The 18,042-nt window shown below is 39.6% G+C and overlaps 1 protein-coding gene and 1 long non-coding RNA gene across 20 annotated transcripts in view; one reads left to right on the top strand and one right to left on the bottom strand.

Annotated features, from left to right (window-relative positions):
• Positions 1 to 323: 323 nt before the first annotated feature.
• LOC103417570 (uncharacterized) overlaps positions 324 to 18,042 on the bottom strand; it is a 29,745-nt gene continuing 12,026 nt past the window's right edge. For 8 of the 19 annotated variants that reach the window (XM_070807518.1, XM_070807513.1, XM_070807517.1 and 5 more), the window contains one exon: positions 10,468 to 17,999. In XM_070807518.1, coding sequence (XP_070663619.1) covers positions 11,755 to 12,429 — 675 coding nt within the window. In that variant the 5' untranslated portion in view covers positions 12,430 to 17,999 and the 3' untranslated portion in view covers positions 10,468 to 11,754. Of the gene's footprint in view, positions 924 to 7,346; positions 7,670 to 8,737; positions 9,046 to 10,467; positions 18,000 to 18,042 lie in introns of those variants that run through there. The other 11 variants (XM_070807533.1, XM_070807527.1, XM_070807540.1 and 8 more) reach the window with 6 other exon arrangements.
• On the top strand, positions 3,430 to 8,236 carry LOC114823304 (uncharacterized). The gene is made up of 2 exons (XR_011572802.1): positions 3,430 to 5,230; positions 8,010 to 8,236. It is a non-coding gene; the product is annotated as an uncharacterized lncRNA (long non-coding RNA).

Consider the following 18,042-nt stretch of genomic DNA (forward strand, 5'->3'; position numbering starts at 1 on the left):
TCTTCGGATCTTTGTGTCCAAAGCCAACAAACACAGAGATTCAGACCACTTATTTTAAATCATATGGTTCTCATTTGCTCATTCTACTGGCCTTCCTCACACAAACCACAAGTTCATATCTCCCTCTCTTTAACTACCTGGATATCCAAGTTCTTGAACTTCGAAAACAAAAATCCGGAGAGGATCTCGACTCTAAATAGGGTAGCTTTTCTACTGTGCATGCATGTAGCTAGCCCCAAAAATAAGGGAAACCCCACCCCACCCCTAAAAAAAAACCCCCACCCACACCAAAAGTACAACTATAAGTAAAGCTTTATGCGGGATCGCTCTAAAATTGATTTTAAAATTAACTAGTCTGTCCAAAAATTGTTGTGACAATGTTGCACTTAAAATTATCTTATAATATAACATTATTCCATAGGGGTGGGCACTTGGAACCGAAAACCGAAACCGAAACACGAATCGAATCAAACCGCACCAAACGGTTTGGTTTTGCGGTTTTGAAACGGTTTCGGTTTCAAAACCGAATCGCGGCACACAAAACGGTTTGGTTTCGGTTTTGGGTTTTCAAAACTGCACCGAAACCGAAACCGCACTTTTTTTTTTATTTAGTTCATTCAACTAGGTTATACTTATTATACATTTAGTTTTGCGGTTCTGGGTTTGCACCGAGTGGGTTTGTACTTTCAGTGACTGCTTCTGCACCGCCTCCTTGCATCTCCGCATCTGCCTTTGCGACCTGGTCACCTGACTGCCTGCTTGCATCTGCTTCTGCCTGCCTGCCTGCGAGCGAGTCGCGACTGCTTCTGCATCTACTTCTACGGCTGCCTGCGAGCGACTGCTTCTGCGGCTTGCTTTCATCTCTGCCTTGCCTCCAATCTTGGAGTCGACACACCCAGAGGTAAAAATTTCTCATCCTCTGTCTTCAATTTCATATATGTTGTTAGATTAATTCGAATGTTAGGCAGGTTTGGGTTTGGCAAAAAATTACTAATCTACATGTTGAAGTCGACACACTCAGTGGAGTAATTATTAATCTAAGCAGTCTTCAATTTCGAAAAACTCAGGTTTGGGATATTAGTAATTAATTCGAATGTTGTTAGATTAATTCAAATGTTAGGCAGGTTTGTTCAAATGTCAGACTGTTATACTATTAGTAATTTTTTTTCGAAAGTTGAGATATTAGAGGTACTCCACTGAATCATGATTGATAATTTAAAATGTGCATTTCTTTCGAATGTTAGGCAGGTTTGGGTTTGGCAAAGTAAGTAATTTTTTTTTCGAAAGTTGAGATATTAGTATCTATCATTGATGATTGGTTTTGAAGTTAAAAGTTCACAGTAGTTTGCTTTTGTTTGATATCACCCATATAACATTATTCTATGGTTTGTTTTTTAAATGAATTAGGAGATTTAGAAGGTCTATTTATTTGTTTCATTTCTCTCATTTTGAGTCTTCTTCTGTCTGTATGTTCTTTGTTCCAATGGGAGTTGGCTGTTTTCAATTGGGTTGTAGTAAACTATTGTGATTGATTGGTGATCAAGTTGAATTTTAGTAGATGTGAATTATGTGATGCGTTTTTGTGCAGTTTTGTGCAGTTTTTTTGTGCAGTTTTGTGCAGTTTTTTGGTGAAGTTTTGGTGCAGTTGTGGTGTAATTTTTGCTGCAGTTTAGCTGCTGTTTTTTGTGCAGTTTAGCTGTTGTTTTTTGTGCAGTTTTTTGCTGCAGGTTTGGTACAGTTCTTGGTGTTGTTTTGCTGCAGGTTTGGTGCAGTTTTTGGTGTTGTTGCTGTTTTTGGTGCAGTTTTGGTGCATATTCATTAATTAATATACAAGGAAAATAAGACTATCTTATGCATAAATATGTGTATATTTTAAATTGTACATTTTTTTTCTCAAAAACCAAACCGAAACCATTTGAAACCGAACCGAACCGAACCAAACGGTTTGGTTTCATTTCGATTTTGGCTTCAAAACCGCACCGCACAGCAAAAAGTTTCGATTTCGGTTGTGGTTTCACTCAAAACCGCACCAAACCGCACCGCGCCCACCCCTAATCCTAATCTTCTTAGGATTTTAATTTGCTCCTGTAACAGCTATATTAAAGCATAAATATTCATGAACACTCATCACCAATAGCAAAAAGGCACAAAGTACTTTTACATAAATCTGAAGATCCCTTTTATGCCCCAAACCCAGGTCTGTCCTCTCTTTGCCCTCCTCCTCCAAGGCATAATTAAAGATACCCACCAACAATATAACAAAAAAAAAAAATTACTGTGAGATTTTAAAATACCAACTTTATTTGATATTGCAATGAAATATGACAAAACGTAAAATAAAAACAAAATGTACAAAAATCATTATTTTCGTAAATAAATAGACAGTGGAATAACACAAGAAGCCAAACCCAAAAAAAATTAAAAACACAGAATCACAGTAGAAGAAGCACACCATTTCAGATCTTTTTTATCCTCTTCGAAGATCGATTGATTCCAAAGAGAGAGAGGATGAGGGAGACGACGAAGGGGAGAGGAGGTAGACGGAGGCGAGAGGATGAAAACGACGGAGGCGGTTTACCGGAAGCATGTCTTGTCTTGTGTTGCTAGTCAATAAGTCAGTGTAATCCTCACAAAATCCCTCACTCAATCGGGTCAGTGACAACCTCCCTCAATTTTCTCCCTCTCAATCTCTCAAACACCGACAGCTACCCATTAATTTAGGCTTCTCGTGGCAATTTCGACCCATCCCTCAATCCCGACACCAACCCTTGATTTGAGGAGACCAAAATAAACCCTAACCCCTTTTATGGCAACCTCACTCCTCCCTTTCCCTTCCCCTCCCTGCCATCCCCCGCCTATCTCCCTCTCTGTCTCTGCAACCCATGCTTTTTGGCAATGGCAGGAATGTAAATAACACAAAATCGAGGGCCCATTTCAAAACAAACATGAATAGACTGGCAAAACCGTAAATATATCGAAATCTGTTCAGAGACAAAATTACCCTCCTAACTTTTAATATTTACCCTCCAACCCAGTCTCAGATTTGATTGCAATGGTGTAAATAAAGCAAAATCGAGTGACAAAGATTTGACTATAGCTAAAGCTGCAATCAAATCCTTCCTCAACTTTAGAATAGATAATATATCCTTCCTCAACTTTAGAATAGATAATATAGATAATATATGTGTGTAGAATGTCGACTACTTGTTTTATATTAATATCTTCATGTGTTTTGTTTAATGCTTTTATGTAGAAAACCTGTAACAAGGAAATTGAATTGTAGAAGTTGTAGCTCATATTCATTCATTGACAGCATATAAATAATATTGAATTACAAAGAGTCATACGGGGATACAAAGTATTCCCATCTATATCTCAAATAAAAGATGACATAAATCAATATGATTTGGTTTGTTTACAAAGGGCAGATTGGATTGGGATAAGGTCTCTTGTTTAACATTTTATGTATCGAGACGAGAAATTGAGAGTTTTTATCTTCTTTTTTTTCATACATATAAATGGCGTCCATTGAAAGTTGGTGATTGTAGAGGCAAGTCAGACTTTAAGTGTGACTTGAACACGAATCTCAAAATTTAAAGTACTGAAACCTATTTTTGTGAAATTCCGTTCCTGAATTTAACTATTATATTATACGTATTAGTGTTATTGAGATTTTATATTTTTTGGAAAATTAATTATTCAAAATCCGTAGACTATTCGAGGTCACAAATTATATTGTTGAATAGATATCGAGATCACGAACGCATAAGTGAAAACCGTTTACGAGTCCGGATTATAACGGTATAGTTACGGACATTTTAGTAAATTCAAGTGGAACTTTCTGGAAGCCAAGGACTTCCTTTTTCTTCTTCCTGCGTGAAAAACAAAGGTGGGGGTGTTAATTCTTCTACCCTTTTATTTCTCCTTCACTCCAAAAACTTCATGGAATCATAACTTTCTCGTACGGCAATGAAATCATGCACGGTCGAAGCCTATGTATTCGTAGCGAAGCGCTCTTCAAATTGGTACCAAACCCATATGCTGGAACCAAACGTGCCCATATTTTGAAGCCTACAAGCTTCGACGACTTTTGTGATCTTTTCGCCGATTCCGGCTAACCTCGCCGGAGATAGGTCTTGAACCAAGAGGGAATAATACTCCTCTCTTCATGCACTTCCAGGATGTGTAAGTGGATCTTTCGAATTTAAAGTTTTATTTTCCCACAAGTTTGAGATTTATGTGTTTAACTTGAATTTTTGGTGTTCTTGATGGGGAGTTGTGGTGGTAACATTGATTCAAGAGCTTAGTAGCTAAGTGGAGATTGATGAACAACTTTGGAGGGCAGGACAAGAACAAGAAATGGTACATACTTTAATTTTATTGAATTGTTTGTAGTCTTTGGCTAAAAGAGGAAGAATTAAGCATGTTATAGGTAAGCTAACACATTGAAATAGAAGTTGAATATGATTCCTGGATAGTTTGGGATTGCCCTGAAATTGTAAATTGGATTAAACTAATATGGGTTTTACATTGCAGAAAACTTATTCATTTTGCATAGGGAAACTATGTTTCAATTAGCCTACTTTGGCTCTTGATTTCTATGTCCTTGTGAGCTCCTTTGAACTAATATTGTGTGTTTTGAAAATAGACATGTCCATGATCAAAACCCATCTGATTTCACTTAATTCCATTGAGTTTTGGTTGACCAAAACTATGATCAAATTTGAGTCACAAAGCTGCCAAATAGCAAGTTCTGCATTTCTAGTTTTGGGATCCATTTTATAATTGGCATACTTCCAATTTAGAGCTTTGTTTTCTACCAACATTATTTGGTTATAAATTACACAACACATGTCTCCAAAAACATTTAAGTTCGTACCGTTTAGTTCAGAATTGAGCTTTCAAAAGTGAGTTTCAATTTGGTTGATCAAAGCAGTTTTTATGCAGCTGTTGTGGAGGAGTATTGTTTCTTTAGTACTCAATCATTCTCCTGTTTTGCTTTAAATTACTTTTGATTTATACTAGTGTTGTTATTTGAAGTATAAGTTGCACTAAAATAATGTCTATGCTACACAAGTTAATAATTTGTAATTACTCGCTTCCATGCTTGCTAATATGCGTTTACTTGTGTTTGTTTTCATTTGTTCATGTGTTTGTAAATTGGTTTAGATTCAGATGTTGTGCTGGAAAGTTTGGAGGACTTGTGTTGACAAAGATAGTCGGACACGAGGTAGGAGGTTCTAGGGAAACTCCATTATAAGTATTATTCTTTATTGTTCGTATTAATTTGGGATCTAAATATTGTTTGATAAATATTTGGATATGATTGCCAATTGAATACCTATATGAACTTAGCATTACTACCTAGTGTGGGATAGAGATGAAAGTCAGAAGATGAGTCAGGTACTTTATTAGTTTTTAGTAGAAACAGTAATTAAGGGAATTTCTTGTGTTGTGCTCCATATGACCAGATGATGGTTGTGACTTATGTGAGTTAAATTATCTTTTTAGTTATGTGAATGATGTGTGTGATTATTTTTACAACAATGTGATCCTAGACTCCTATTAGAAGTATGTTGTAACACTTATATGCTTGCGTGACATATTAGTGGTGACCTCGAGAAATTGATGGTGTAGGTGACTACGTTGTAACTCATAGGGGTTGAGATGTGGATAAGTTGAGGTGTTGAATTTACTACACCATGTAGTAGTTGTACTTGGTACATTTGATGGGGGAATCTTATGCTTGTTTGGATTCTGTTGAGTGATGTTCCGGAATCATATCCTTGCGTGGATTCCGTTGAGTGATGGTTCGGAATCCCTTCTACACTATGATTCCGTTGAGTGATGTTCTGGAATCGTATCTCGGTTTGGATTCCGTTGAGAGATGGTCCGGAATCCCTTTTACTCCGCGATTCCGTTGAGTGATGATCCGGAATCGTATTCTAATTTGGATTCCGTTGAGAGATGGTCCAGAATCCCTCCTATTTCGCGATTCCGTTGAGTGATGGTCCGAGATCGTACTCACCTTGGGGTTCATTGAAGAATTTAGATGGCTTCAAAGGTGTAGGCTTCGGCCTAACTGTGTCGCTCTAACCCTACTTTCCATTGTGTTGTATGAGAAGATGGGTGTGAGATGTTGTGATGGATTTCAGACGAACCGTTGGATGTCTAGGTGACTCCTTCGGGGTTTACAAAAGTTTGGTATTGATTTCTTATGAATAATTTATATTCAAGAGATGTAAACGGTGAGTAATGGTTAGCTTTGTCATTATTATCACATACTTGTACTATTGTCACTCACCCAAGCTTTGTAGCTTATTTGAATTCTTGATGCCGATACACCATTTCCATGGTGTAGGCACTGATTGTACAGATGTCAGGTTTGAAGAGATTACAAGAGGTCGCTTGGTATTTTGGTTGGATTATGTTGAGTGGGCTGGAATCCCTACTCTTGCTCCTTTCCGTAAAGGTAATTCGACCTTAGAGTCGAGTGAATATGAATTGTTCACAGTAGAAAAATTAGACTTATCAGGTTAGTACTTGGAATCCAGGTGGGGAAATATGAAGAGATCCTTTATTAAAATTTGTGAATTGATATGGGACCTTATTGATTGAATAACATAGTAATTGTAGATATCATGCATCTTTGATTTTAGGAGTGATTAAGTAGAATGATTGCGGAATGATGTGGGATATGATTGTTATTATTATGATTAGTCTCGTTGCTCAATGTGGCATTGAGAATAATATTGTGCTTTGTTGGTTCTTGGATATGTTACATGTGGTAGATTAAGGTTTCATGTTGAAAACATAGTGACTTATATGAGAGGTGGAATGGAAACCTTGATTGTCATATTGGATTGTTATGTAGCCTTGAATCTAGTACTTCCATACTTGTCAAATTCTAATGATTGATTGAGGAATGCTATATCTTTCGGCTTGAATGTATTGTGGTAAATGTAGATGGATAGTGATCGATGAACTACGAATGGCTTGATCCCTGTTTAGAGTACATAGGCAGTCTAACGAGGAGGTTAGATGCAGCCATAAAGCTTACGAAAAATTATTACGCAGTTGGATCTTGAGTTATGCCTTGTACATATCTCGGAGGCGGGATCTGTTAGATATACGAATACTGGATGACGTCACGCGTCGATCCTGGACGTATGTTGGGTTCGGGGCGTGACAATTTTCATGTCCATGCTATTGAATTATCAGAGAGACAGGCCGATTGCCCAACTCCAACAACATTGACATTGTTCCCAACTTGGTAATTACCACCTGCATAATTCGTTAGGTGCGGGGTTTTATCACAAAATGCCTCAGTTTTAGTTGGAGTGGGGTTAGGATATTTAAACTCTTTTTTTTTTTCATTGATACGATTGATGTGAGACATTTCAACACGCCCCCTCACGTGGGACCCAATTAGTGGGTCACACGTGAGAAATTCACACATCGACAACCACGTGGAGCCAAGAGGACTCACCCTACACAAGGGGTCATGGGACCCACCATCATCGCGTGAGGTCAAGGGGTCTCACTCATCATGTGGCAGTACAGTACGAGCCCGTTTTCTGGCTTTGATAACATGTTGAATTATCAAAGAGACAGGTGGAGGGCCCAACTCCAACAACATCGATACCGTTCTCAACTTGGTAATTACCACCTGCACAATCCATCACGTGTGAGATTTTATCACAAAAGATCTCGGTTTTAGTTGGAGTGAGGTTATGATATTTAAATTCTTATTTTCTCATTAATACGGTTGATGTGAGACATTTTAACACATGCACTTTTATGCAGATGGTTACTTTGTATCTAAGTTGGAAATATTTATCTGATTTGTCATTTTCCTTATTGCTTAAACTTTGATCTTGTACACATAAATCTGAGTTATTTACAACTGCACCATAGAGGTCACTTTATAAAAGCCTGCAATGGGACAATGACTTGTGTTGGTGGTCATGTTGCTTGGTTTGACAATATAATTGTGATCGAATGTTCAGGTGGGATATCGAGGATTCTGCGAAGAAGTTAGGATCATGGTCTAAAATATCCATAATATCCCGATATTTTCATTGAAATTTCCGTGTTTTTGGATTACCGATATTTCCGATATCATCGATATTTTAGACCTTGCTAAGTCACTTGTGTATCTTACCAAGCAATGTTTAAAGTGTAAAATATTGTACTAATTCATTATATATAAATGATTATGGCGTGTTTAAACTTCTTTCATTAATTACTACATATTTTCTACACTCACAATGTTTGCCAGCTCGTTATATAATCAACTTAAATCAGTTATATCTATCATGCAATGCATTTCCTTCCAATTTTTTATGATAAACTAATAGATAATTGACTAAATAAACATCCTGCAAAGTTTCAATAAAAATTTTCAAGTTTTTCTTACAATTTTCGTGGTTTTTATTCAATTTTTATCGATATCGATAATATCCCGATATTTCCATCGAAATTTCTATTTTTTTGAACTATCGATATTTCCGATATTATCAATATTTAATACCTTGGTTTGAATCACTAGAAAAAGAGCTATAAGACACCGACACTATTCCCAAATCATGCATATTTGAAGAAAGTTGTCACCGTGAAAAAACATTGGTGCATTTTTTAGTCAAACCGATTATTAACTTTTACTGGTGTCTATATGGATTATGGAGCCTGCCCTGACAACTTTAATAGTCAAACCGATTTGATATTGCATAGAAAATTGGAATACAAAAGATGCTGTGGACATAATTATTGATTCCTTACTGATGAAACCAATTCCTCGTAAAAGGAGCTGGCTTCTCTGTACTTCCACTTCTTATACACTTTTATTTTTTTAGGTAAATTACATAGTAGCTCTTCAGGTTTGAGGTCTATTACAATCTCATACAACAACTTTAAAACATTTCACTTTCATACATCAAGTATCATTTTATTTCAAAACAATACAACCGTTACATTTTTCATCAATTGATCCGTTAAATGCTGACGTGGTTGCCACATTTGTACCACGTGGCTGCCAAATGTGTGCTACATGGCAAAAAAAAATTAAACCTGAATCTTCTAAATTTCCAAAAAAAAAACACAAAAGCTGAACCCGCAACCCCCACCCACCCAACATGCAACCCAGAAGAAGAAGGAGAGGAGAGGAAAAAGAAAGGAAAAAAAAACCCATCTTCCCCGACCCCCCTTCCTTGCAATCCACCCCTTTCTTCCCCCTCCCATCTTCCCCAAACCCACCGTGCACCTATCCTCCACCTCCTCCTCCGCACCCACTACCTCCAACCCAGAAAAGAAAAGCAAAAAAAAAAAAAAAAGCACAAATCTGGGATCTGGGTTCGTGGAGCAAAAAAAAAAAATGCACAAATCTGAGATCTGGGTAAATGCACAAATCTGGGATCTGAGTTCGCGGGGGGTGGGGGAAGGGGTTAATGGGATCTCAACCCAAAAAAGAAAAGCAAAAAAAAAAAAAAAAAAAAGCACAAATCTGGGATCTGGGTTCGCGGAGCAAAAAAAATGCACAAATCTGGGATCTGAGTTTGCGGGGGGTGGGGGAAGGGGTTAATGGGATCTCAACCCAGAAAAGAAAAGCAAAAAAAAAAATAAAAAATGCACAAATCTGGGATCTAGGTTCGCCCGGGGGGGGGGGGGGTTGCCGGAGAGAGTCAGAGAGGGAGAGAAAGGAGTGAGAAAGCAGAAGGAAGAGAGAGAGTGATGGATATAGGATTGGCGTTGGGGCGAATAGAAAGCGGGGGTACTTATGAAGGTTGCGAGCAGGGCATCAGAGGTCTGGATATAATTGGCATCTGGGTGATCGCGGGGTTCTTCTTTTCTTTGTTTTTTGTTTGGGTTCAAGGTTCAGGTATGGGGGTGGGGAGATGGGATATGAATTTTCTATTTTTTTTTTAGAAGATTAAGGCTTTTTAAAAAAAAAAATTAAAAAAATTAATTTTTTTTGCCACGTGGCACACATTTGGCAGCCACGTGGTACAAATGTGGCAGCCATGTCAGCACTTAACGGATCAATGGATGGAAAATGTAACGGTTGTATTGTTTTGAAATAAAATGGTACTTGATGTATGAAAGTAAAATGTTTTAAAGTTGTTGTATGAGGTTGTAATAGACCTCAAACCTGAGGGGCTACTATGTAATTTACCCTATTTTTTTCTATTTTATGCTGTCATGATTAAATCACGTTAACATTTTATATTATTTTTTTTTAAAAAGATAATAAGACAAAAGCAACAGTAATATAAAATATTAATGTGGCTTAACGATGACCTCATAAATAGAAGAGGATGAGAGTGCATGAGAAGTGGGAGGGCAGAGAAGCTAGCTCCCTTGTAAAACGCTCCCTCTAAATCCAACCATGTGGCTGTGTGTTTCTCACATTTTTGTAAGGGAACTTTAACGAAAAGCTTCCGGTACTGTTCACTTTAACGAAAAACCACATTTTTACACTAAAAAGTCAATCCTGGTACTATTCACTTTACGCTTTATTTTGTCATTGTCGTTAAAACTTAAGGTTTTTAAACCATTTTTATTAATTTTTTTTTAATTATCAAAATAAAGTAAAGTAAAAAACAATATTTCACCTCCACTCCTTTTCATATCACTTTCCGGATTCCTCTTCTAAAAGCTTCTACAGTTTTTCTCCCAACACCTCAACCGGTTGCATGTCGTCCTCTAGACCAGCAGCTTCTCATCCGCATGTCGTCAACAATATGCATGTAGTCCTCTGTGTTTTTGTCGCTCTCTGTATTTTAAAGTTGTTGGGATGTGAAAGGCTGAGTCCACGAGAGATTTGTTTACTGGGTTCGTAAGTTGTTTGATGGGAGTTTGATTCACTCTTAAACCTGGTAAAAAGTTTCCTTGCTTCGCTCTGTCTCTACTCTTGCTTTATCTTTTTGGATTTTTTTTTAATTTTTTAATTTCTAATTTTTATTTTTTGGTTGAAGTTTAAAACTTTCTTTTATTTTTTGGTAAAAAGCTGGATGGATGAAGTGGAAGAGTGCATCTGGCGTGTTGTGTGACCGCCGTATGCCACTGAAGCTCAAGGGAAAATTTTATAGGACGGCAATAAGGCCGGCGATGTTGTATGACACAGAATGTTGGGCGGTGAAGTATCAACACGTACACAAAATGGGTGTAGCGGAGATGAGGATGCTTCGTTGGATGTGTGGGCACACGAGAAAGGATAAGATTAGGAATGAGGATATCCGGGGTAAAGTAGGAGTAGCCGAAATTGAAGGAAAGATGAGAGAAAATCGGTTACGGTGGTTTGGACATGTGCAAAGAAGGCCTACTGACGCTCCGATTAGAAGATGCGACTATGGGACAGAGGTTCAGGGCCGAAGGGGTAGAGGAAGACCTAGGAAAACTTTGGAAGAGACTCTAAGAAAAGACTTAGAGTACTTGGATCTAACGAAGGACATGACACAGGACCGAGCACAATGGCGTTCTAAGATTCATATAGCCGATCCCACTCAGTGACTTGGATTTTCCAAGTCTCCAACCGAGAAGTTTTCCTCACTCGGAAAATTAAGAGAACACTACCCCAACCTACATGCTCCACTCAGAAAGCTTCAACAAAAGAAAATTCAAAGAACTTAGCGAAGAAGGCTTTGGTGTATTTAACACAATACGTTGAAATGAAGGAAAGCTTATTTATTGATATCCCCGATAAGCTACAAATATGTACATATACGTGAGTCAAAATAAACAAACAAGATGGAGCCTTCACAAAGGTTGCTTAGGAGAAGTCTCAGCAGTCGGTAGAGCCCCAGAAAGAGAAGGCATCGGAGGGGGATCATTCAGAGCCTCAGTACTGGACAGAACCCTAGAAGGAGGAGGCATCAGAGGTTGATCATTTGGAGCTTCATTACGCGGTACAGCCCCAGAAGACGAAGGCAATAAATGCCTTTGGAACAAACCCACAAATCTCTGATGATCAAGTAAAACCTGACCATCAGATTCCTTCATCTGGTCAAGCTTCCTCTTCATGTTGGTAGCATAATCATGTGCGAGCCGGTGCAATTGTTTATTCTCATGCTTGAGCCCTCTAATATCCTGTTTGAGACTCATCACTTCAGCCGCCAATGATTCAACTTGGCGGGTTCGAGCAAATAGGCGTTGGGCCATATTAGACACAGAACCTGCACACTGAACACTGAGAGCCAGCGAATCCTTAACAGCTAACTCATCAGACCGTTTGGAAAGTAGTCTGTTATCTTTGGGAGTGAGAAGGTTCCTGGCCACCACCGCAGCGGTCATATCATTCTTCATCACGGAATCCCCAACGGTAAGAGGACCAGTAGGGGAAACGAAGGATGGGCGCCATATGTTGTCTGGAGAAGGCGGGGCTGCCTCTTCAACAAGGTTCAAGTCAAAACGACGGTCGGAGGGGCCAGACATTTTCAAAGGTGTTGAAGAGAGAAGAGGTCGGACAAATCAAGATCTTAGAAGTGCAAGAATGAAGCTTTTACTGGTGGAGATTCAAGTGTGCTTTGGAACTTAATGCCAGCCCCTATAAAAAGCTGCACTCGACGGAGCTTCAGACATCGAAGAGGCGCCTGCTCAGAAATCGAAGAGGCGTTTGCTTTCTCAAAAGCTGGGCTGCTTAGAGACCACGAGGGTTGATCTCATAAATCGAAGAGGTGTTTACTTTCCCAAAAGTTGGGCTGCTCAAAGACCAAGAAAGCCGATCTCAGAAATCGAAGAGGCGCTCGCTTTCTCAAAAGCTGGGCTCCTCAGAGACCACGAGGGCCGATCTCAGAAATCGAAGAGGCACCTACTTTTCCAGCCTTGTCAGCACCTGTCACACGCACACTCAGCTTTGCGGAAATTATGGGTATTCTGTCGAAGATTTCTGGGGAAGTAGAAAACACATGAATGTTACTGTCCAATCACCCACTTCCCACACGCAACAATAGCTCATGGGTACCACAGATAACTTTGCCAAAGTTCTCTGCCAAAGTTGAGCACGTGAAGCTTGCAGCTCCCACTACATCGCTCTAACCAAGAAGGGTAAAAGAATAGCAAAGAAACAGCACTAACAAAGTTTAGACCCATAAATTTTGAAGGTCTAGCTACCATATTATTACCCACAAGGGTAAAGGAACAGTACCACTGCTGGATAATTGGAAAGTCCCTGTGTGTCAACCTCTGTGCCTCGTGGCAAGGTAGACTAGCAAACATGCCCAACCTTTACTCACATTCGAGAAAACACTCCCAATAAGATTGCTTGCTCCAAAATCGAAGAGGCACCGTCCTCCGAATCTCGAGAGCCAGACTTCCAACATGACTACTTTCTCAAAAATCGAAGAGATGGTAAAGGAACAGTACCATTGCTGGATAATTGGAAAGTCCCTGTGTGTCAACCTCTGTGCTTCGTGGCAAGGTAGACTAGCAAACATGCCCAACCTTTGCTCACATTCGAGAAAACACTCCCACCAAGATTGCTTGCTCCAAAATCGAAGAGGCACCGCCCTCCGAATCTCGAGAGCCAGACTCCCAACATGATTACTTTCTCAAAAATCAAAAAGACACTGCTCCCCGAATCTCGAGAGCCAGACCCCCAGCATGATTGCTTTCTCAAAAATCGAAGAGGCATCGTTCTCCGAATCAATCGAAGAGGCGCTCGCTTTCTCAAAAGCTGGGCTGCTCAGAGACCACGAGGGCCGATCTCAGAAATCGAATAGGCACCTACTTTTCTAGCCTTGTCAGCACCTGTCACACGCACACTCAGCTTTGCGGAAATTATGGGCATTTTGTCGAAGACTTCTGGTGAAGTAGAAAGCACATGAATCTTACTGTTCAATCACCCACTTCCCACACGCAACAATAGCTCATGGGTACCACATATAACTTTGCCAAAGTCTCTGCCAAAGTTGAGCACGTGAAGCTTGCAGCTCCCACTACATCGCTCTGACCAAGAAAGGTAAAAGAATAGCAAAGAAACAGCACTAACAAAGTTTACACATAAATTTTGAAGGTCTAGCTACCATATTATTACCCACAAGGGTAAATGAACAGTACCACTGCTGGATAATTGGAAAGTCCCTGTGTGTCAACCTCCGTGCTTCGTGGCAAGGTAGACTAGCAAACATGCCCAACCTTTACTCACATCCGAGAAAACACTCCCAACAAGATTGCTTACTCCAAAATCGAAGAGGCACCGCCCTCCGAATCTCGAGAGCCAGACTCCCAACATGATTACTTTCTCAAAAATCGAAGAGACACTGCTCCCCGAATCTCGAGAGCCAGACCCCCAGCATGATTGCTTTCTCAAAAATCGAAGAAGCATCGTTCTCCGAATCTCGAGAGCCAGATACCACATACCACTTTTTCAAAGTGCTCTGACAGAGTTAAAACATGTGAAGCTGGCAGCTCCCACTACCGTGCTATGACCAAGCAGGGTAAAGGAATAGCATTACTACTTGTTGTTAGGGAGACTCCTATATATGTCGACCTCCATCCCCAACGGACAGGCAGACCTGCAAAAATGCTCAACCCTTCCTCATATCTGAGAGGGCACTCCCAACGAAACCTTTCGAAATATTCAGCTTTCTTTCCCCCGATAATACCTCTGCAAACAAGCTATACTAGAGCAAGAATATCTCATATCATAAGGGTTAAAAGCAAGAGTATCCCATATCATGCTTTTTCCCTGTCTTTTCCTTTGGCCTTGTTTTTACCTGCAAGACAAGGAAAAAGAGAGCAATCAGTCAGCACTTGAAATCAAGCTCCCAGCCAGGAACTGACTGCCTGGAACCCCTTACCTGATTACTTACCTGGCATTGCTCTCGAGTACTCATCTTCAACATCTTATGTTTCCAGGGAAGATACCGCATCTGCTTGAGGAACAGATAGGGCAAGTGAGAAGGATACAAGGAAGCATGTGGAGACAAGCGTAACAGCACACGTGCCGATACATCCATTACTCTGTCAAAAGCAAAAGTATCCCATATCAGCAGGGTCGAATGTACTCTAGATTTGATGGACTTGTTTTGACCCTCAAATTCTTCAGTCGGCCTTATTCTCTGGAGGAAACCAGAAAACCCTCCAGCTCAGTTCAAGAATAAGCCTGTGGAAAGTTACTTCTTCAAGAGCAAAAGTATCCCATATCATCTCTTCTCATTTTTCTTCTCTTTATCCTTCATGCTGCTGCAAGATGGGGAGAAGGTGAACAATCAGCCGGAGCTCTGATTGCTTACCTTGTCTGTCACCTCTTTCAGCAGATCCCCTAGCTCGGCGACTTGGGGGACTCCTACTACATGGTTTGTATCGCGCTGGACCAAGCCTGAAACTACAAGTAAGCTTCAAGTGAAATTGATACATTACCTTGTGCATCTCCACCAGTTAAAGATACCACCCCTGGATGGAGGAAGAGTACTTCCAGAGAAGCTGCCACATCTACCTATGAGACAGATAAGGCAAGTCAAGATGATACCACACTCCGATACTTAGAAGTTTTGTGATTACGAGATCATTCTCCCACAATATTTCATAATGTCATTTGTACTCTAATGTTATTTGTACTAAATCATTCACTGGTACTCACTAAAGGAGAGCTTGAACCTATGTACTTGTGTAAACCCTTCACAATTAATGAGAACTCTTCTATTCCGTGGACGTAGCCAATCTGGGTGAACCACGTACATCTTGTGTTTGCTTTCCTATCTCTATCCATTTATATACTTATCCACACTAATGACCGGAGCAATCTAGCGAAGATCACAAAAGCGACCGTTTTCGCTACCTAGGATCTATCTTGCAAGAGAACGGAGAATTAGATGGAGATCTCAACCATAGAATACGAGCTGGATGGATGAAGTGTAAGAGTGCATCCGGCGTGTTGTGTGACCGTCGTAGGCAACTGAAGCTCAAGGGAAAATTTTATAGGACGGCAATAAGGCTAGCAATGTTGTATGGCACAGAATGTTGGGCGGTGAAACATCAACACGTACACAAAATGGGTGTAGCGGAGATGAGGATGCTTCGTAAGATGTGTGGGCACACGAGAAATGATAAGATTGAGAATGAGGATATCCGAGGTAAAGTAGGAGTAGCCGAAATTGAAGGAAAGATGAGAGAAAATCGGTTCCGGTGATTTGGACATGTGCAAAGAAGGCCGACTGACGCTCCGGTTCGAAGATGTGACTACGGGACAGAGGTTCATGGCCGAAGGGGTAAAGGAAGACCTAGGAAAACTTTGGAAGAGACTCTAAGAAAAGGCTTAGAGTACTTGGATCTAACGGAGGACATGACACAAAACCGAGCGCAATGGCGTTCTAGGATTCATATAGCCGACCCCACTTAGTGGGAAAAGGCTTTGTTGTTGTTGTTGTTGTTGTTGAAAGACTCTGGTAGTCTTGAAATACGTGTACTGTAGTTTCTCTATGTATAAAACAAGAACAATTGATAATGTGTATCTTTGGAAACCAACCATAATTCCCAGTTCCCCTCCTCTCTCAGAGTGCTCTCTCCCTCTCGTCCTCACGAGTAAGGCTACATCTAATGATCTAATGGTACTGGCAACCATTTTTGCTTGCATCTCGTTCTCTCTCCCTTTCGAGCTAAGCCGACGCACCTCCATGGAAGAAGATGGATGCTCGACGTCAAAATGATGGATGTAAGTTGACTGTAGAGATCTGATTTCATGTTGCCTCCCCACCTGCTTTTCATCATGCTGTGGCCTAAACCTAATCTGGTAGGTATTTATTTGGGTATTTTTTTTTATCTCGGTTTTTTTTTCCATTTCATTTGCAGATCGTTGGAATGTATGTATATCAAGTTCTATTTCTAATCTCTCTTTTTAAATCATTTTCAGATATTCGGGATTGTTTGAGAAGACCTATGAGAATCCCACTTTCAAAATTTTGTGACCAACAACAACAAACATAAGTGTTGAAACATTGTTTGTATTTTCTATTTTTCGTTAAAGTTATTATTTTTTATCGTCTGTTTTTGTATACTTAATGTTGACTCTTTGGTGGTATTGTTGTGAAGGTGAATCTGGAAAAATATGTTCATTATAGAATCGTTACTCGAGTTCTTGGATGGATGGGAAGGTTGTGGAACTCCTAGGATTAAATGATTAATTTTCATCCAAAGCATGTGGTATTAATCATGGACTTCGTCAATGGGAGCTCAGTGGGCTCCCTCTTTTAAAAACATAAATTGCAATTTGGACGCTGATGCTAAGAGCAACTCCACCCATGGAGCCCTCCCCTGACAATCCACTATTGAATCCACCTATTGAACCGTAACTGCTTTTAATGAATAGAAACTGCTTTTAATGAATAGTAATTGTCATTAATGAACAGTAATTGCTATTTGCATCTCCACCCTTGGAGCCCTCCCCCCGGCAATAGACAATAAAATATTAGTTTTTTTTGTTTGTTTAAATAATACAAAATAAAAGTATTTGTAATTTCGGATAAGATTTTTTAAATCGTTCTCGTTGCGCCACGTGTCATTTCATAAAAAAAAACAATTATTTAGCGATGGATTTCGATAAGATTTTTATCCAATGTCATTGTGCCACATGTCGTTATCTTTTGAGAATCTTTGACGATAGATTTCGATCAGATTTTAACTCGTTCAAAATTGCGCCACGTGTCATTATCCAAAAAGATAATTATTGGAGATAGATTTCGATAAGATTTTTATCCAATACGATCATGCCACGTGTCATTATCTTTTCAGAATCTTTGGAGACAGATTTTGATCAGATTTTTAACTAATGACGGCATGCCACGTGGGCTTATTTACAATCCGATCCTTTCTGAATCGTCCATATAATCCACCATCCATCCTCACAAATCTCACACCAATTTTCTCAACATCTCTATCTCATTATTCATAGTTTCTGCTTCTTCTTCACCATCCATCCTACAATGTCTTCTTCTTTATCAAGGATGATGTGGGAAATCGATCAGCAAGAGGAATAATTGTTTAACCAATCTGAAGGAATGTTCAACCTGAAGGATTTATTTTGAAAAAACATGTTCATTTGAGCAATAT

Source organism: Malus domestica, chromosome 11 (assembly GCF_042453785.1).
Source record: "Malus domestica chromosome 11, GDT2T_hap1".
In the NCBI taxonomy this organism is placed as follows: Eukaryota; Viridiplantae; Streptophyta; class Magnoliopsida; order Rosales; family Rosaceae; genus Malus; species Malus domestica.